The sequence below is a fragment of the Chelmon rostratus genome, chromosome 11 (assembly GCF_017976325.1).
Source record: "Chelmon rostratus isolate fCheRos1 chromosome 11, fCheRos1.pri, whole genome shotgun sequence".
NCBI classification, from domain to species: domain Eukaryota; kingdom Metazoa; phylum Chordata; class Actinopteri; order Chaetodontiformes; family Chaetodontidae; genus Chelmon; species Chelmon rostratus.
This window is the reverse complement of record NC_055668.1, coordinates 213,982-235,191: the sequence shown is the minus strand read 5'-3', so window position 1 is coordinate 235,191 and position 21,210 is coordinate 213,982. Positions and strand designations below refer to the sequence as shown.

The 21,210-nt window shown below is 40.3% G+C and overlaps 1 protein-coding gene across 3 annotated transcripts in view; it reads right to left on the bottom strand.

The window, feature by feature from the left end:
* The window catches only part of zswim8 (zinc finger, SWIM-type containing 8), a 64,989-nt gene that overhangs the window by 33,226 nt on the left and 10,553 nt on the right, over positions 1-21,210 (bottom strand). For 2 of the 3 annotated variants that reach the window (XM_041947123.1, XM_041947125.1), the window contains exons 2-15: positions 19,423-19,576; positions 16,784-16,878; positions 14,605-14,777; positions 11,268-11,375; positions 11,046-11,127; positions 9,908-10,028; positions 9,157-9,358; positions 7,997-8,172; positions 6,507-7,833; positions 3,381-3,512; positions 2,936-3,115; positions 1,657-1,840; positions 845-952; positions 502-626 (exon numbers count right to left, since the gene is read on the bottom strand). In XM_041947123.1, coding sequence (XP_041803057.1) covers positions 502-626; positions 845-952; positions 1,657-1,840; positions 2,936-3,115; positions 3,381-3,512; positions 6,507-7,833; positions 7,997-8,172; positions 9,157-9,358; positions 9,908-10,028; positions 11,046-11,127; positions 11,268-11,375; positions 14,605-14,777; positions 16,784-16,878; positions 19,423-19,576 — 3,167 coding nt within the window. The remainder of the gene's footprint in view (positions 1-501; positions 627-844; positions 953-1,656; positions 1,841-2,935; positions 3,116-3,380; positions 3,513-6,506; positions 7,834-7,996; positions 8,173-9,156; positions 9,359-9,907; positions 10,029-11,045; positions 11,128-11,267; positions 11,376-14,604; positions 14,778-16,783; positions 16,879-19,422; positions 19,577-21,210) is intronic. The other variant, XM_041947124.1, reaches the window with a different exon arrangement.

Below are 21,210 nucleotides of genomic sequence, written 5' to 3'. Positions count from 1 at the left end.
CATAGGGATCATCTATTCAGTTCTCAAACAATATATCTAAGTGCAAGTCCACCTTGCTCATCTTCTTTGCAAAGAGTAAATAGCTCATGGTACCAGTGCTATGTGTCTTGTGTTGAATATTGTTAACCTCCCAGTATCTGGGAGATTATTTTAATTTCTTTCCAGATAAGATAAATTACACATTAATTAACACAAGGAGCTCACAAATTCTATGACTCATAGTCTGTCAACACTAAAGTAGAGAGTTTGTAAATATTGTAAAGTATAAATACTAAAAACAGCAAAAAATGCAGCATTTTCCAGGCACTGTCTTAGTCTCATCCTTTTCTAAAGCCAGTGGGCACCTCTGCTACAGCAGGAAGAAAACACAGGCAAAAAATCTGACTGCTTTGCTACTGGACAAATACATCTCATAGTTATCAAGCATACCAGTCATATCTGAAATGTGTGCCATTTTCTTATCAAATGGTCAAAATGATCAGATCAGTGATTGATGGCTACCTTTTTGAGCTTGCTCTGGTCATCCTTATAGGTGATCATGAGAGCCAGAGCCAGGTCACCTTTCACTCTTCTAGTGCCTTCACACAGCAGAGGATGCTCCGCTTCACTTACTGTTGTCTTCATGCCTACAGACAAAGAGGGTGGAGACAAGAGGAAAAGTTACAGCAAGAAGTGAGGGGGAGTTAGGATAAGGCACATCGGATAGTATACACAAAGTTAGAGGATGTGAGAGAAATGGTGAAAAGAGAAAAAGGGATACTGGGAAACTGAAAAGAAAAGGTGACTGAATGTGATCCAAACAGATATGAATCGGAAAAATGAAAGAGGACAAGAAAAAATTTACCAAGCGCAGCAACAGCAGCCTCGAAGCCCAGCTCCTCATCACCAGGCATCTCATTATTACGGTTGCGGCTTGGTGGACGGGAACCAGTTGGGGACACAACTGCACAAACAATATGGAGAAAAGTGAAAGGGATGTTACCTCTTGAAGTTCCCATTTAAAATGTCTTAATTCAGGACTTAAAAAATAATAGTGCAAGTGAGTTGGCACTTGCACAAAATCAGGCAGGCAGTATATTCCTAAGAGTAGGAGCATTACACTGAAAAAAACAACAAACAATTTAACAAAATCACAATTCCTTCATTTAGGATAAGCAAATCTTAGATTGTTGTATCAAAAGATAACTAATCTTGTGAAACATTATTTGCATTAGGTTATACAACTTGTTTGGGACATCCTAGTGGTTCAGATATATACCAAATAACCACAATGTCTTTGCTGCCTTTCAGGCCCATCTCTGCCCCTATATTTCCAGTCTGCTTCTAAACTGTCAAAAAAAGGCAAAAATGCCATGAAACATACTCTAAATTGAAAAACAAACAAATAAAAATGATAAAACTTTAAGGTATCTTGAGCTGACAAGAGAAGAGAAAGAAAGAGATAGATAAAAACAAATGGCTGTGTATATTTTTATTTGTATCAGACCAATCTTAAAATTAGGCAAGACAAAACAACACTGCAAGTATCTTTTTTGTTAAAGTTATTAACAGGAACAGTCTTCACTGCAAAAAAATCACAAATCCAAGTATGTAGAGTTCAAAATTTTAAATCTTATACTTAAAATGTCCAACGATCAAACAATAATTGGTGCTTACCTGGGGTACACAGTACATCAAAGATAAAGCTAGCCAACATGAGAGGCAGCACAGGTCGGTAATCACAGAAGTTTCCATCTCGGAGCTGCTCGGCTCTCTCTCGGATGGCTGACATCTCCACTAGACCCAGAGGAATCTTCTTCAACAGAGCCACCACCTCTGACTCCTGGTAGGCCAGTTTCACCTGGTCAACACACACACCCACAGTCAGTATATGTGTGATACACATTAACATCTGAATGTTCTGTAAGAGTGTACACTCATAGTTTGGATACACAATATACATTAGACATACATGGAGCTTACACAGGCATAGGGAAGCCCATCTTAAAATGACAACCCTTTATCTATCTACATTTATAGCAAGTGGCAAACAGTATAATTCCTTATATGTGGGTATGAAAATGAATTTAATATGGGCAGGCCACATCCTTCCCCAGTTGATCTCACCGTATAAACTTGAAACCTTTGGAACACATGACTAGCATGACTCAATTAGAAATTACCATTTGTGACTTGGTAGCTACAGAGAGGGAAGCAGTTAACGAAGTTAGCATAATCCATCAAAAGCCTGGATGACACTTTTGCCATGGCAATCTGCATGTATCACAGCATGTTTCTTTTTTGTTTACTTTTTAGCACTAATTTATTTCTGTGTTTGATGTGCTCTCCATTCCTACCCTGGCACCAAAATGATGGTTAGTAGTATCCCTAGATAGATAAAATCATCAATCATTAAGCACAATCAAAGACTCCTGAGGCCATATAATTGCATTGTGAGGTAAAACTCTCTCCACAAATGGACAACCACCCTACAGTAGCCAGTAGATCCTTCCTTCTAATGCTAATGACGTTCAACAAGACATTCAGAAAAACTTTCCGGCTTGATGAAAAGTGGAGAAAAAGTAGTTGACCAGTAGATTTCCCTGTGTTTAACAGTTCCTCCCGACTGTATTGTATCAGAGTGGGACAGCACAAAATGCAACAAACAAACAAAAACAAAGCAAGTACGAGAGAGTGCAGCACCAACGCCATATGGTATAACCTTTTAGGATGCTTGGCATACATATGATTTAATTTTCCTTAATTTCCTTCATTTTTAACTGGATATCATGTGACAAAGAATGCATTAAAACCACAGTGGTTTATAGCATGATCAACTGATAACAGATAAAATACATTTAACTCTATAACCATTCAATACAATTAACTTTCTCAATGATTTTTAAGTACCTGTGTATACAAAGTATGTGTATGTATTTATGTGAGATTGAGAGACCTCCAGAGCTTTGGTAGATGCCGGTGGTCTCTGGAGTTCAAGGGAGAACATGCCGGTGCTGAAGGCCAGGTTGTGTAGCTCCAATCGTTCACTGAGAACAGTGAGGAGGAAGGCGGCTTTTGACAGCGTGTTAGTGGCTACCTGCGTCTGACGGCTGGTTGACACCTTGCTCTTCTTACCCTAAATCCAACAATCAGGGAAAAAATCATGTTAGAACATTAAATAAAACTACTTTTGACAAGCAGATTCACACTGACTGTTATATTTATTGCTCATTCACAAATTGGCACAGTAACAATTTGGCAGAGTAACAATGCCAATATCAAGCAGAATTTGATGGCTTTCCTTCATGAAGAAAGGCTCAATGCTCGACTACATAATTCAAGATGCTGACTGGACATAGGAGAATATGTTTCAGGGTGCTGGGACTTGTCACTGTATCTACCTTAGTCTGTGGTTGCTCCACTTTCAGGTCGGGAGGGTTGGCTAACAGGTCTCTAGCCAGCTCCACAGCCAGTCGGCAGGCCTCATTACTGTAGCCATGAGCATGAAGAGCCTCGGCACATGCAAACAGCACCTGCGCACGCACACATATCGAAACACAATTCAGATCAGGAAAAAGAGCACTAGGGTTTTGACATCTGTGCTTCTGAGTCTGGAAATATTTTTGTCCAGTGGCATTAGGTCCAGTTAGATACATGTTACATGTGGTAACAGCCAGTACAGTTAACTATGGCAGATCCCATAATTTTGGGGGCAGCAAAACAAACTCAGGCAATAACTGGTCTTTTTCCATCATTCTGTGATCAACTATGATCTGATTTTATGCAGCACATGGCATGAGTCTGTAAACAGCAGGGCACATTTAAAGGAGTTAGTTAGTTACAGTGCAGAGAAGGTGGTGGTGTGTAGCCTGTTACCTTCAGTTCTTCATCTATCAGGTCACTATGGCTGTTCCTTGTTCCATTACTCCCTACAATGTTTCAAACTGATCTGCTATCAAAAAAGGCCAAAACTGACTCTCGTCTGCTTTTGTAGATGCATTTTTGATCAACAAAAGTCGTTGTCAAACTCACAGACACAGACATTGCATTCCAACTGACTACTTCATGCATGAGGTCAACTAATGTTTGGCCAGTTTAAATGAATTTTAAAGTGAATGCTGGGTTTGCATTAGCAGTAATGTAATATGGCATGTTTTCAGGAATGTCACCACAGATTGTAATACTGCAAATATATAAATATTGCTGTTCTTTCATTAGTGGGTCATAGGCCCAATCACAATTGTGTTACCTCATTTCATGATAGTGACTTAACAGACAATTATTTAAATGGAAATCTTCAAGATTCTAACTTTAATTAGTGGCATGAGGTAATGCACGAGCCACTCGCCTCTATAGCTCATAGAGCTATAGAGCCGCATAGCTCGAGCCACTATTGTAATCTCCCGCGTTTTTTCTTCTTATTTTTCATATTCCGCCAGAATTTCGATGCGTAACTAGTCCCGCAGCTTTGAGAAAACCCTCGCAAAAAAACGTGCGGCTCGATCGGGAATGGTGTGCTATGTACTTATGACAGGATTCGTGAATAATTCGCAAAGTTATTCGCAAAAAACTGCGAAAAGTTTCCCATAAGAAATAAATGGGAAATTTCCTCAAATTTCAGCCTTTTCAAGTTTCTGCTGCCTCGCCATACTTTCTCCTAGAGACTTGATTCAAACGTAGATAATTTTGTCGGCTCAAAATGAACCTCGGCTCACTTTTTGATATCTCTTAGGGTTTTCGATTCCTGACCATCTGAAGACCATAAAGTTTCTCAAAAAATGCTCAGAATTTCTGCCCCTAGAGTGGGTGATGTCATCAACTAGAGTGCGAGAGGCAGTGAGAAATCGCCTGAATTTTTTTTAAAAAATTGCCATAAAGTCCAAAGGGTGAATAGGAGACACAGAATTTTTGGATCCTTTTGTAGACAAACGTCTCTTCTCGCCTCTAGCTAGCATTAACTAGTGCTACTGATAATTAACGCTAGCTAGCTATGGCTATAACTAGCGCTAGCTAGCTACCGATAACTAGTGCTAGCTTCTATGCAAGAACATGAACAGGAGTCAGGTCATAACTTATATGTATAGCCATGAAAAAAGCCACATTCAGAGCTAAAAGCAGCAACTCCAGCCCCCTTCACTCTCTACAATAGTACAGAAAAAAAATGGGAAAAAAATGAAGCTGCACTGCAATTAGCCACCACATTCTCTGGTTTAAATAGCCCATTTATATTATTTTATATTAGGCCTATTATATTAATATTCTATATTAATTTTTAAACTTTTTGCCATACATGTAGACATGCTGCTTTGCAATAAAGTTGAAGTGGCCCCTTCATTTTTTTTCCAGAGCTGTAAATGCACACACACATGATCTTTATGAAGCAACACATTTTTACATACACATTTAGCCATTTAATATGGTATTAAGATAGTAACATACCATTTAAAGACTTTGGTCCTACTTAATACAGGCTGTATCTAATGAAAATATTTTTTAGGTTATCTGTCTCAACCAATAATGACTTGTTTTTCTTTTTTTTTTTTTGAAAAGTATCAGAAAGTATTGAAATACATGTGGGTATCATGACAACACTAGTAGATATTGATATATATACCACGGTTTGATAATCACTAATTTTATTGAAATATGCCAATACATCTGATGGCTACAGACACTTCCCTGTTGAGACATGGCAGGGGAGTCTCTCCCATTAACTGCCATTAATTAAAAGTATGCATATTGTCCCTTGAAGTCACCTTTAATTATGTTTTAACTAGTTAAACAAGGGAGAGATATCTTGAACTGAAATTGTGACTACTGAATGTTTAGTATAGATCAGTGTTTCTTAATCCTGGTCCTGGAGTACCACTGCCCTGCATGTTTTAGATGTTCCGTGCTCCAACACACCTGATTCAAATGCTCAGCTCGTTACTGGGCTCTGCTGAGGCCTGATAACGAGCCATTCATTTGAATCAGGTGTGCTGGAGCAGGGATACATCTAAAACATACAGGGCAGTGGTAGTCCAGGACCAGGCTTGAGAAACAGTGGTATGGATAACACCAGCAGCCCCCTCGTGCCACTGTCAAAATTTCGGCGGCGCCGGAATTGTCTAGTTTTGGATTTGTAATCCTATCCATCACATAAAATTAGCTGTGATCTCACTTATGCACTACTCTGTGATTTGTGCAGAATCATTATGTAGTAAGTCCATGACAGCTCATGGCTGCCTATTTTTAGTGCTCACCCACACAGATATTGCAACAATCAAATTACAGTACTGACATTGACAGTCTGTACCAAACCACCCGCTGGAAAACACCAATATAGGTGGCACTGTCACAGCAGAAAGACAAATGAAAATTTCCTCTTTTGGTAATAAGAATTTTGACGAAATTATTTGAAGCTGTGTTATAAAAAGAGATGTTTTATTTTCAATGACATGACCTTTATGGATGAGGTCCCAGTGTACTTGAAGATTTGGCTGTGAACAAAGTAACCAACACAACAATTTGTCTTCCTTCCTTACCTCCATATGCCCCTCTTGCTCCAGTGGTTTCATGCCTGCGAAGATGTCTGGCTCCTCATCCTGGTGGTTGTCACCCAACTGTCTGTCTCCTCCCTCCTCTGAGGCAACGCTCAGGTAGTATGCCTGATAGTCATCCTCACCCACACCCTCACCTCCTGCAGCTCCACCTGCTGCCTCTGCTCCTGGGTTAGCTAGTCCACCTGCAGGTGCTGCCCTGATCCCTGCTGTTGCTCCAGCAGATGCTGCTACTCTACAGCCTTGCATTGGCTTGGCAGACATTTCATTGACACCTGATCTTGCCGTAGTCGTGGAGGTGGAAGGCTGGTTACTACCAGCTGAGTCTACATCTTCATCTCTGTTCTGGACAGGCTCCACCTTCAGCACTGTTTCCTTGTCTGAAGTGCTGGGCATGTCCATAGCAACCACCACTGTTTCTTTGGAAGGGAAGCAGGGTGGAGCAGGGTCTGCAACAGGAAGTGCAGCTGAGGCATGGCTGACACGCTTTGTTTCAAACATCTTGCTCCCCCCACTGCTGCTGCTGTATTTGCGTGAGTCTCGAAGCAGTGGGCTCGGGGAGGGCAGCATCTCTGGTGGTGGGGGGAGAAACTCAAAAGTGTTGCTGGCCTCAGCCCCCAGCGCCAGACTGCAGCCATCGTCCAGGCTGAGCTCAGCCAGGTCTGGTTCCAGGGAGCTATCCTCACTGCTGGTTCTTCTCTTGGCACTGGCATGCTTTCCACCTCCTAACCCTCCACTTCCTCCAGGACCTCCTACAGATGCTCCCTTCCCACCTCCCTGTGTCAGTTTCAGCTTCCCACCAGGGGAAGGGGCCGGCCCTTTGTACATGCATTTGCCTCCTCCATCCTCCAGGGACAGAGAGACACTCCCACCTAGACGGACCAGCATCCCTCCCCCTCCACTCACTGACAGACCCTTCCTCTTGGTTAGCATGGTCTCCTTTGGTCGCACTGCCACCTCCTGTTGGCACGAGTGACCACTTCCTCTTCCTTTATAATCTCCCCCAGCTCCACCTTCAACTTTTGCCCCTCCCCCTGGTTCAGAAGGTTCTCCAACCCCTCCTGCAGCTGCTTTGACTCCTCTTTGGAGCTGTACTGCCCTAGACCAGCAGAATGTGGCACTCTTTTTATCAGCACTACAGTAAGTGATTCCGTCCAGTGGGTAGGCCACCTCCCAGTTGAAATAGCAGGACTCCACAGCTGGCTTGAAGCCCTGGAACAGCTTGTCCAGGGACTTGCGGTGTTGCCCCCGCTTAACTATTTCTATAACTTTCAGGTGCCACTGCTTCAGCTGGCCAGCCAGTTCAAGACGCCTGGAAGACAGCATACATAATATATTTTTAACTTGAGTCCTTACTTAATATAAAAAGTGAAAATGTCCTGATATTACATAACTTTCCCACGGGATTTATCATAATTCATGATTAAGTTGTTTGACAGTTTAACCAGTGCGGAGCCTGGTGCTAATGGTCTGACCTGCAGGGGCTCATAGTGGGGTCTAGCACTGCCAATCTCCATAGCACCACCATCTCATCACACATGCTGGCACAGGCATGAGCTGCCACTTCGGACTGGCCGTTGCTGCGCCCAGTGTGGCCACTGGCACTGCTGTGGGATGCTGAGGTCCGAACACTATACCACCAGCTGATAATCTGAACACACAGTCAGACAACTCAGTGAGCAATGTGTCAATCTCTTTTTACGGAGATTGTATATGTGTGTGTGTGTGTGTGTGTGTGTATGTATACACAGACAAACATATATATATATATATATATATATACATATACATATATACATGTATACATATATATGTATACGTATATATATGTATACGTATATACACACACACACATATATACATATACATATGTATACATACATACATACATACATATGTATACATACATATATATATCTGCACACGCTGTACATTATATACTCTGGAACACTGCCAGCAAACAATTTATTTTGTTTATTTATAAGACTAAAAAAAAAATCTAAGAGCTTGTGAAACAAATCAAACACACTGCTAGTATACAGTACAGGGGCTACACCATCACATTATCACCTCTTGAAGAAAATAGTGGCATTACGAGACAGCACGGGCTAGTAAGCTAATGTCAGAAGATATCTCTGCAACACAATACATAGATGACTCTGACATGACGTCAAACCTGTTATTTACTCACATTCTGCTGAAATTTTTCATTCATTTTGGAAAATTTGCACCTTTAATAAGTGGCATATGGTCCGGCCCATGCTGACTTGCAATTTGGGGCCAGATCCAGATCCACCCCATACTTGGAAGGTAATTGGTGGACTCAAAATTAGTGCGTGGCATTGTAAACAATATTAAAAGGATTCAAATCAGGATATGGTAAAATAAAGTGTCTGGGACATCTTCAGTTTTGGTTGTGGGAGCATTTGCAATATCTTCTGACAGTCAATTTCCAATTCAATTTAAAAATCACAACAGAGATTTGCAAAATGCATTGAAATTCTACATATAAGAATTGTTGAATGGAACACCTTTTAATTTTCCAACTACAACAACACACACATGTTCATGTCTGTAGTTTTTAATCAGTGGTTAACTTTCAGCAGTTGGAACTTGTGTCATGTTGAGGATGTACCTGTTCGTAAGTGAGGCACTGCTCAGTGAGGATCTCAAGCAATGGGGCAGCATTGCTGTCTCGTCTCTTGAACATCTCTCTGACAATGGACAAAAGGTTCCAGATGCCTTCTGGCTCTCGACCCCTCAGAGGTCGCAGCAGACACGCCCATTCAGCAGCAGCCGGTGGCTCAGTGGATGACAAGTACATGGAGTTTACATCACTGCAGTAACACACACAGAACAAATTTTAGCGACACTGAGGTACATCGGTGAGGAAGAAAGAGTAAAAGTGAAAAATAAAGTAAAAATAAAGTCAGAATAAATCACACTTACGGTGCTGATTAAAATGATGAAATATGTCACCTGACGGTAGTATGAGGGTGTAGCTTTTTTTTTTTCTTAATAGTTTCTAGACAACAATGGAGCTCTACAACCTCAACACAGAGGTACAATCTATATTGTGCTCTGGACACAGAGACAGTACTAGTTGTAATTATTAGGATGACAAGTATTCCTTTAGCCTTCCTTCAATGTGAAAGGATACAATTCAGACTTAAGAATATGTTCTAGAAATGTCCCATGGTCCTATTAACAGCTTGCCAGTGTGACTTTTTTTTCTGGACGTGTTTTCAAACAAAAAGCTGACATGTAAAATTGTGTGCGTGTATGTGTGAAAAGGAAGATGTGTTTTAGTATGGCCCTGAAGATTAGAATATGTCAGGTAAAGCCTTTAAGAAACGTTTTAAGGACATTTTTTGAGAAATGTGTACCTGAAGACAACAGGTGAAGGCCCACAGAACTTGTGCAGAGTCTTTTTGATGTTGTCGCTGAGAGTTGACTCATCCAAGTACCAGGTACTCTGGTCAGATGCTGAAGGGCCTGCTGTGGGGTCTAGACACACATATACACACAGACACGTCCACACCCACACACCCAAATGCAAGGATGCAAACACGGACACACAGACAGACACGCAAGAACACCATACAGTGATCATTTGACCTTTCAGAGGCAACTAGAGAAAATCTGGTCTGCATGATAGAAGTCTAGAAATTGTTGACTGTTTTATTTTAATTTAAGAACTTTTCTATTCCTGTTTTACAATGCTGCAAGTGAATAGACCTAGACAGTGGTGTAGTGTAGGGACACAGGTACAGGGCATACACCTACTTGTTTTTCAGACAGCAATGTGTATGCCTATTTCTAAATCATCTCTAATGTGCATTGCTCAGTAGTGTACTGCATGTCATTTCTTTTCCCTCGGATATCGATATCATGACTTGCCCTACAATGACCCAGAGTGGCTATTGCTTGTTGCCTTCATTGGTTGGGTTGGTTAGGATTAGGAATGAGGAGGTTCACAATGCTAAGAAAAAATACAGACTGCTGCCTACCTGGCCTGTTGATTTACCTCAAATAATAACATGACAAAATGTGGCATTTAGGATATTAATTAATGAAATTAGTAGGAAATATAAAGAAAATTACTCAACAAATATTTGCTTTCAGAATTCAATACAACCTTCTGATGCCACATCAGTGCTTTTAGGGTTAGAGGCATAAATTAAGAGTACACTCATTTCTCCAGGTACCAATACACCACTGGCCATAGCACATCTGTGGTCTAAAACATTTTTTTGGTGGGCAACAGCTCTGAGAGATAAACTACTGGTCTCTCTCCATAGATACTGCTCTTCACACCAGGAGGACAGCATAGAGGAGCACATGCTATTTCCTCTCCCCATACTATAGGTAACATTACTGCCATCTGGCTGCAGAAATGAGCAAAAATGTAAGCTGAAGCTTGTCCATTTTTTTTATTTTCAGATTAAGTTATGTTCAAAAGTTCTCCTGTGGTTGTTTTCTCACTGTGTTATGAACATTTTGTTTTCATTCCTGCTACTGTACCTGGAGCTCCACACACAGTGTTTATGGCAGTAGACTGAGAGGACAGCAGCTCATCTAGCAGCCGTTGAGCTGTTGGTAGGATCTGGAGACACAAAACGGGATGAATACCAAACTTGCTTTGTCATATAAAGTATGCACCATTTGTATCACAGAGATATACTTGCATTTTGTTCAATAGTTCGGTCTATCAAGAGAATAACTGGTTTGGGACACAATTGGTACCTGCTGAGGAAGCTCACTGATGAGATACTGGGCAAACTTTTGGAGCTGGTCCCTCTGCAGCCTGGACAAAGACTCAGAGACTGGAGCCCGCAGACACACTGCTGATGCCTGCATGCACACGCAGACACACAAAGTCAGACAGAAACACACAACATGAGTCATGCATGTCCGCACACACTCGCTCACTCACTCACTCACTCAAGCTGCAATAGGTGTCATCACCCAATAACCTCAGTTAACAAGTGCAGTGAGTATGTAGCACTCACAAAAACTTGAGGTGGGGTGAGTCATTTTGGAGAAAGACTGTTGATATTGCCATCTCTCCTTCTTCACAATGTAATTACACATTAGCATTGTATACTTTTTTATTGACTATTTTGATCCTCTGACGTCTATCTTTTATTGTTTGCATATAACAGTTTAATTTCCCTGGCATAGGATTACTAAAGTGTTATCTTATCATGCCAGATTTACCCACCACTGATGTGGCTGTGTGGCTTACTTTGAGACACTTTGTTTGTATCCCGTCTACATCATTTTGATACAAATTTCAGCTTTGTGTCAACAATGATACATTCTTTCTGGTGAGATGGGCATAGATACTTGGAACGTCACACAGCAGTACTTTACCCAGTGCCATGTTCAGGGGTCTCATTTATAAAACAGCACGTTGGATGTACACTAATCACGTAAATGGATACAAAAGCCAAAAATGGCGTGCTCCAAAAAAATAAGCAGACTTAAAAAAAACTATACGTACACACAACTGCCGGCAATGGTCACTTTATAAGTCACAGTTCACCTGGAAATGAGTGCACATGGACCAGCCCATATCCCACCCTCACTGTTCACTGCAGCAATTTTAAACACAATGACTATACAGTATAGCGACTAAAACTGCACTCAATGATGTGCACATTATTATAAGATACACTTAAAACTAATGAGGCTCTGTTCTGCAAAGCTCTAATGCTATGTGAGGTAATCTTCGATTTCTAAAACTAATGGTGATAACTTCATCAGTTAGTTATTACACATTCAGGCACTCTCTTCTGCACTCCGGTGGTAAGGAAAGTGATGGTGAGCTTAACAGCACTGACGAAATAATGAGCGGACTTTGATTCAAGATTTGAGTTGGTTTACATCTTTTACAACTGAAACGTGCTTAAGGAATAGTCATGGCTCACTACAAACAAGTAGAAATAACACTGCTGGTTTGAGTATTTATGATAAAGTTGATCTACAACATTTGATATGAAGTGAACAGGGTTTTACATACTCCTGTCATGTTTGTGTTTATACAGTACCAGATGATCCACTTGCAGAAGAATGTGACCAGCAACATAATAAAACTTGCCAGTTTATGTTGAATAACACATTTCTTTGTCAGATCCCAACCAAAGCTATGGCTGCTGTGCCACGTGCATAAATGTGCACATCACTTTCTCAATTTAAAGGCTGACTTATTGTTTCATCTGCTGTGTGTTGCTGCAGGTGTTTAATAAATTCAAAGGAAAAAATCTGTCAGCCAGCTATGAAAAACAAAAAGAACAACAGTGCTGAAGTTTCTGAATGATCCTAGACACATTCAGTGGCACCTGAATGACATTATTGTAAGAGTCAGACATTAATCTAACAACTTTCAGACCTGCATGAGTCATATTTATAGCTGTATTTTGATGCACATTTCAGAAGATTATGTTATAGGTACAATATAAAAGTAAAAGAAGCAAATTAAAGTTGGTTTGTGATGTTGGGAGCTGTGTGCTCACATCTGCTGATCAAAGCCATGCAAACAGAGGTTTTTGTGCTCTCTGCAGTTTTCATTGTGGACCAAACTTTGTATAAAAAACACTGTGTCAGTTTGTCCCAGTGTGTTGTAGTACTGGTGTGTAGACACTCTGCCCTGCAGATCAGCTGTACAGATAAGGGCAACATACCGTATACACACAGTAAGGCCTATTTCTGACTGTATATCATTAATTCCCCAACCATATTGTGCCCATTTTCCAGACAGTTCTGTTTAAGACCACATCTTTTGGCGTTTTCATGGCACAAAATGGTGTTGTAACTACTGCAGAGGTGTCTCCCACCTTCAAGCTTGCTCGCTCAATTTCAATAACAACCTTTATTTTACATTAGCAAAAAACAAATATCTGTATCAATGCTTTACAAAGAGTTTCAGCATAATGTTTTCATGACCTTAAAATAACAGGGCAAACTACAGTGGTCTGATAGCAGTAAACGGTTTGAGCTTTTCATTGCTCTTCCTCAAGGGCAGATAAAGCATTGCACCTGCTTTCCACACATGGTACCTAGGGGTGTTACGAGTCTGGGCTGCATTCACTATGTCATCGAGGGGGATCTCATCACCATCAGGACCAAACAGGAACCCAGGGAGATTTGCTAAGGATCTGTACCCGCCCTGTCACGGACCAGCTGGTAGTTCTAGGAGGCTGTATCTGTAGATCACACCTTTTGCAAGGGAAGAGGCATACCCCTCTTTCAGGCCCTGCTTTGTCCATACACCATAAGTAGTTATAAATGAGACTCGTGATTTGTGTGTATTCTTCAACATAAAAGACATTTTAGTTTGACACTCCCAAATCACATTAAACTTACCGTATCTCACTCTCCCATGACAATGTCCAGTAAAAATAATTACTGGGTTTGGCAAGAGCGATAACAGTTGTCTCTGGTTAAACAAAACAGATCTTACTCTATAATCTCTATGACAAAAAGGTACGTCTGTAGAAATCTTTTCCATAATGTTGTCAGACTCTTGGAATAACAATGTGAGCCTTCCAGTGGCAGAAACAAACACTTTTAGTGGACGTACATTGACGGTGCACAAACAATTAGGGGAATTAGGGATTAGAGGGATTGTTGTCTCCATTAGTCACTTTGCCACAAAACCATGGGAAACTAAGGTCCATAATCAGGCAATAAGCCCCATTTGTTCAAGACATTGAAATCATGGACTGGCACCACCTGGAAATTGCATAAAACGTCATTTTGACCGATTGAAAATGAAGGGCAGGTCAAGCTGAAACGAGCAAATAATGCAACAAAACGGTTGGATATAATGCACTAAAATAAGATACCCAAATGATTTAAACCTATGTGGGAATAATCAAACATTTTAGGCCAATGCTGACAGCCCTACAATTTACTATTAGATTCAATGTCCATTGCTGTGTTGCCGACTTTTTTATATAACTGATTATTATATAGTTTTTAAAATTTTGTTTAGTTTTCTGTTGATTAAATAACATCAATTGATTTATGAAAATGTGATACAGTCTGATAGAATTTCTTTGTGTAGACAAAAACTCACATTATGGATCCTGAAGAGGCAGAGTGCCACCACATGGGCACACCATTTGGCCCCTGCGCCACAGGTACAGCTGCAGGAAGTGATGCGGCAGCGATCAAACATGACCGCAACATTGTAGGCTCCTTTAGACTGACCGGCCTGACTGGACACCACTGTAGCGCTGAGATGGAAGCCTGGTTAAAAGGGACAGTCACAAAAAGACGAACAGAATTAGAGAACACGACAGGAATCGATTGGACAAGGAAACATAGCTCTTTACTGTATTTTATTTAGCTCACTCAATTTAATGGAATTGTTAAGTATTTTATTATTAAAGGTACCGGATTTAAAGGAATTTTTCGTGAATGGGTCATTTATAAATACAGTGAAAGTAAAGGGATTGCCTTAGAATCACTGTAAACTATGCTAAACTGAACATGTCATCATTACAAGCTGAAGTTAAGTTGATTCGTATGAGATACTGAGCAAACTACAGGCATGTGAAAAAATTAGGACACCTCATGAAATCCTGTGTATTTTAAAATATATTTGGACATATGGGTATTTAATGTCAATTTTAATTAAACTGAGGGATCCAAGTAATATAACTAAACAATAAAAAAATAACAAAAGCCTGTTTAAAACTTTCTGTAAAATTTAATTAAAAAATAATGCAATTTCTGGTGAGGAATAAATTAGGACACCCCCCTATATTATCCCTCTTAAAATGTTGCAAATCCCAAACAGGTGCATCACGTCAGGTGCACATGATTAGTACATCGTTACCCAGCATTTGAATGGAGCCTTGCCCTATTTAAACCTCAAATTTAGTTTGGTGTGGCCCTGACAGTTGGTATGTTGAGGTGAGCGCCATGGTGAGGTCTAAAGAGCTTCCTGATGCCCTCAGAAAGAAGATTGTGGCCGCTTACGAGTCTGGTAAAGGATTTAAAAAGATTTCAAAAGAATTTAACATCAGCCATTCCACCATTCGCAAAATTATTTACAAGTGGAGGACATTTAAAACAACTGCCACCATGCCAAGATCTGGCCGTCTGAGCAAGTTTACCCCCAGAGCAGAACGCAAGATGCTCAAAGAGGTCCTGAAAAATCCTAAAGTGTCATCAAGGGAATTACAGCAGGTTCTGGCAACTGTCGATGTGAAAGTGCACGACTCTACCATCAGAAAGAGACTGCACAAGTGTGACTTGCATGGGAGGTGTGCAAGGAAGAAACCTTTGCTCTCTAAAAAAAACATCAAGGCCAGACTGAAGTTTGCCAGAGAGAACATAGACAAAGACCACGACTTCTGGAATAAGGTTCTTTGGACAGATGAGTCTAAAATTGAATTATTTGGACACCAGAACAGAAGACATGTTTGGCGTAAACCAAATACAGCCTTCCAAGAAAAGAACCTCATACCAACTGTAAAGCATGGAGGGGGCAGTGTCATGGTTTGGGGATGCTTTGCTGCAGCAGGACCTGGCCAACTCACCATCATAGAATCCACCATGAATTCTACTGTGTATCAGAGGGTGCTTGAAGAAAATGTGAAACCATCTGTCAAAAAATTAAAGCTGAAGCGTAACTGGATACTGCAACAAGACAATGACCCAAAGCATACCAGCAAATCCACCAAGGACTGGCTAAAAAGGAAGAAGTGGAGAGTCCTGGAATGGCCAAGTCAAAGCCCTGATCTTAATCCCATCGAAATGCTGTGGGGTGACTTGAAACGGGCTGTACATGCAAGACACCCCTCAAACATCTCACAGCTGAAAGAATTCTGCATTGAGGAGTGGGCCAAACTTTCTCCTGATCGATGTCAGAGACTGGTAAAAGGCTACAAAAAGCGTCTCGTTGAAGTCATATCAGCCAAAGGGGGCAACACCAGCTACTAGGGGGTAGGGTGTCCTAACTTTTTCATCCATTGAAATACATACTTTATTTTTTTTCTTTTTTTGGATTTGTCAAACAATGTTCATTTTTGTTGTTAAATTGCAATCAAATCACTTTCTTTTTGAAAAATACATAAAAACATGACTGGATATTGGTATGTGTACCATTTCTAAATAAAGAGCTGATTATTTAATGGGGTGTCCTAATTTTCTCACATGCCTGTATACTGCATACTGCTGTAGTTTACAATAGGAATGAAAGCTGTCTCCATGAGTCCATATACAGTAAGAGTGACGACTTAGCTCACCAATCTGCAGGGGGTCTTTGACAGCTCTGATCCTGTAGAGCTGCTCTCCACGTTGGAATTCATCTGGACTCCCATTAGCCAGGCAGGAATATAACCTGCATCAGGAGTAGAACAGAGACAGACAGAGGGACAGAAGAACCACAGAGAACCGACAGGAGGTGAAAAAGACAGGAAGAGAAAATGACAGAAGAAAGATATGAAGGGAACAGAATCAAATTAGTAATTAGTGAGTCACAAAACTGAGTGTATTGCACTGGTGAGGCCTGTTTATTCATCTGTCTATTTTCTAAGCATTGCATCCTGTTCAAGGTCTGTGATGGTTTAGAGCCTCTCAACAAACTCCGGGGGACAATTAGGGTATCCCAGAACAGGTCAGTAGTCTATCTGTGTTAGGTTTATTTGTTTACATCAGAAATAATTTCCAGCTAACTTTCTCCAAGACATAAGATGCCAGAATGTTAAGAAAGATGGTGGGTAGCCTTGTTTGCCCACTTGCCAATCAAAATTGGCCTAAAGGTGGAAGCTTCCTATGTGTCCCTCTGGATAGTACTATCAAAAACTGTCAACTTCCAACCTAGGAGATGTTGCCTGTTGCTTTCTGGAACACCTTATTTGTAAGAACAGGTGTGTTGTTGTGTTAAAATCTAAAGTTAAATTTATTAACTTAAATTGGTCAAGGGATTTGAAAGGATCATCATATTATGATTGAATATATGCAGACTATCTGGATCGACACATCTTGTGTCTTAGTGCCAATTTAATCACTACCTGTAATACATACTGTATATATTTAATCTGACATTGATTACTGGTAAAGATGCCAACTGTATGGAAATCAGCTCAGGTAATTCCACTGCAAAAGAGGAATCCCACTGACAAAATGACAAAATCTCACCCCTTGCAAGGACACACGCAATCTGTACTGATGTTCTCACACCAAACTCTCTCTTAATAACTGAAGTGGTAGCACAAGGTTCTGTGCTTCGTCCATTATTATTTACAATCTACATCATTAAGTCAATAAGTCAAATCAAGTCCTGGGTCTACCAACATGACATACTGCCCAGGATCATGTGGCCTGTGGTAGTGGTATATGAGATCCCCATGTCAAGCATAGTGTCAGTGTAGAGGAGGATCAGCAGCTACTGGAGTCTAAGGAGTACAGTACCTATAGCTCCATTTCAGTCGTCTGAAAGAGGAGTTTATGGTGTCATGCACAAGAAAGGTGCTTTTGTACAGAGATTCAAGGGACCCCAAAGTCGTCAAGGTGGGCAGGCAGGAAGTGGAGAGCAGCAGAGGCACTACAGGTGGTGGAGTGAGTAGGACTTTGTAGGGAATGTGGCCACAGGCTGAGTTGGTCTCAGTTACTTCCCAGGACTCAAATCTGATGTTGAAAGACCCGAAACACTTGATGACCCCAGGTTACATCACTGATGATGCTTGACCAACATCAACATCAACCAAACATCACAATGTGTGGACCTTAGCAGGAAAATGGCCATAAGTCAATAAAAGTTTGTCCAATCATAATAAATCTAGGTACATATCTTCAGACTACGTTGGGGATTACATTTTCGAATACTTCAACCAAAGCATTTTCAGTGCGACCAGAATCAGAATCCAAAATCTGAAGTGCTGTATTGATTGATGCAAGTGGGCGTGGCATATCATATATGATGTGATGTGAAGATGCCTTTGAGCAGTCCTCATTAAAGTCATTGCAGACATCTTGTGTCCCAAGTATCATTCAAATCCGCTGAAGGGGGGACAAATGCGGAACTTTGAGTATTGAAATGCTGCATGCTGATGATGAAACAAGTGTGTTATTGGTCTCACTCTTTGTACACAATCAAACTAGCTAAAGTGACTTGAAAGCTCCTCGTGGATGCTTGTGGCTTTAATTTTGAACCAATTTGGCCAATTGAGCTGATTCATTCTGTTGAGCATAAAAGGGCTTGAACCACTTTTGACCGTATTTTTTTTCGGTTTCCCATCCCTCTCAGCTGCTGAACAGTACCTTAAGCTGTGTTTCATTGTTTGATCCCAAAAATTTTATCCACGTGGGGTTCATTTGTACTTCCACCAACTAATGCATCTGATTAAGACGTCATAATTGATCTGGTCTGATGGATGATTCACAAATGTTGTATGTTGCTGCCTTGACATCTTCAGTCATTTAGTCATTTAATACTTAATTCTTCCTCACTATATTCTTTGCATTTATTCATGGTAACATTTAGCCTATTCATAGTTACATGCACCTGTTAATTTATCTGTATGTTCAGTAGTTATTAGCTGTGTCTGTATTCATTGTATTGATTCATATTCATATTATTCATGGTTCCACTTTTTCGTTCATTTATATGTTCAGTAGTTGTGTGTGTAGTTAATAGTTCATTGTGTCTTTCATTTATAAAGAATTTGCTTTGGCAAGTTTGTGTGTGTTAAGTAACTGGCTATCAATTTTTCCCTTTCTTTCAATGACTGTTATTTTTTTTAAAAAAATGTTGTGGTTTGGAGTCAGTGTGTAGGTGTTTTCTTTTAAAAGAGCTCACCTCTTCCACGGTCAATAGCTGACAGGATTGTCACATCTCTAATAAAAGGTGAAGAAAAAAAATCCAGGTTGTTAGTGTTCTAACCTGATGTCCTCCTCATTTTCGGGGAAGCTCCAGTAGGCAATACGGAGTTGGAGTTGTTCTGGGACAGGGGGGTAGACCTTCTCCACAACTTCAAACGGAATGTGGAATGCTACTTGCTTCGCTGACAACTCCACCAGTGGAATCACCTGGCCATCTGGGGGAGACCACAGAAGAGAGAAAGATTAGCTCAGTCAACTGGCCCGGAAAATAAATTATTCAGGTAGGCTGTGCATCTATGTTCCTTTACTCTATCACCACATGATTGAAAACTGTAGGTTGAATTGCTCAACTACCTGACAAAAAGTTTTAAGATTAACTTAACAGCAGGCTGACCAGCAGTGTTTCTCAGCCCTCTCTGGCTAAAAGTTTCAGTCTGTTTCACATCTGAAACAGGTTGGGTGTGTTGTGGTCAGAAGTGTGCTCTATCACTCCTGTAATCACAGATGTCACCATGTACTGACACACCTGGAGTACACTGGATTAAATCACTGCATCAATGTGGAGGCCAGCAAACCACTGGAGGCCAGCAAAAACAAAACTTAGAGTTTCTGATACTCTTTAAAGCAAGAAAAACAAAAGTTTACAGAGCAGACTGTTCTAACATTTAATGAGTACATTCCAATTTCAGAGGATGAACTCTTTCCATTTTGGACACTATCCACAGGTCAAAATATCAACTCTGTTTTTCCTTTGGAAAGAAAATTTATCATTCTTTTTTTTTCATGCTCCTCAACAATAACTCTATCTATTGAAGGGTCCAACCTGCCACCTGAGGGAGGACAATATTATATTTAAACGAACTGGGGTTAGCAAAGTAACCTTATATTGTATTGCAGGTCTACAAATCAATATACCTAATAGCCTAATGAATCTAAAGGTACTCCTATCAGCTCTGCTGAGCGCCATCATCATTTTGGGGTTAGGGTTAGTGTGTGAACTGTGAAGTGCATGAAAACTGGCATGCACTGCTGCTCTTTTCCACCATGACTAATTGTTTATTGGTGGAACATATCTGTATTTTTGTCAGCAGAATTTGTACATACTGTGATTTTTTTAAATCTAAGGGCTGTACATTACCTTTTATTTTGGACATAGCACTGGTACTATAGAAGTTGACGGTTTTGTGACAGGCCACAAAACTGTAGCACGCGTACAAAACGTAGATTACCATCTCCAGACATAACCACAAGTGGTGCATTTCATCATTTTAACAGACATGTGACTGGCAAAAGACATTCATATCGCATACAGGGAACCATCCAAACCTCAACATTTCTTGTTGAGGTTTGAATGGTTTGAATGTTTTATTTGGCCATAATGGCAAAATTCCATTCACATAACACATCTTGCTATACAAAACATCCATATTTATGCTTCGAATGAGCAGTACAAATCTCAGTTAATTTATATCATCATAGATGCAATATAAAATATATTAAATTATAATATAGAATTTATTAAATATATACTGATCATACAGTATAAATCTGTAAAGTGTTTTTGTAATTTACACAAACATGGGAAGTGGTATTGCAACTAAAAACTCAAAGATTCAAGTCACTGGCCACAACTAAGGTCTGTGGGCAGACATCGAGTCAAGATAGATAACATGAGAAAATGAAGCTCTTATTTTTAAGTTATTGACCCAACCCAACACCCCAAAAGAACCTGTACGGAACAAACAAAGAGATTAATTTTCTTGTGTCATCTAGCTCATGTCACCCTGTTTTGGCTTGTGAGGTGCATCCCTACCATATTGCAACAGGTTCTGACTAATTCAAATAGTAA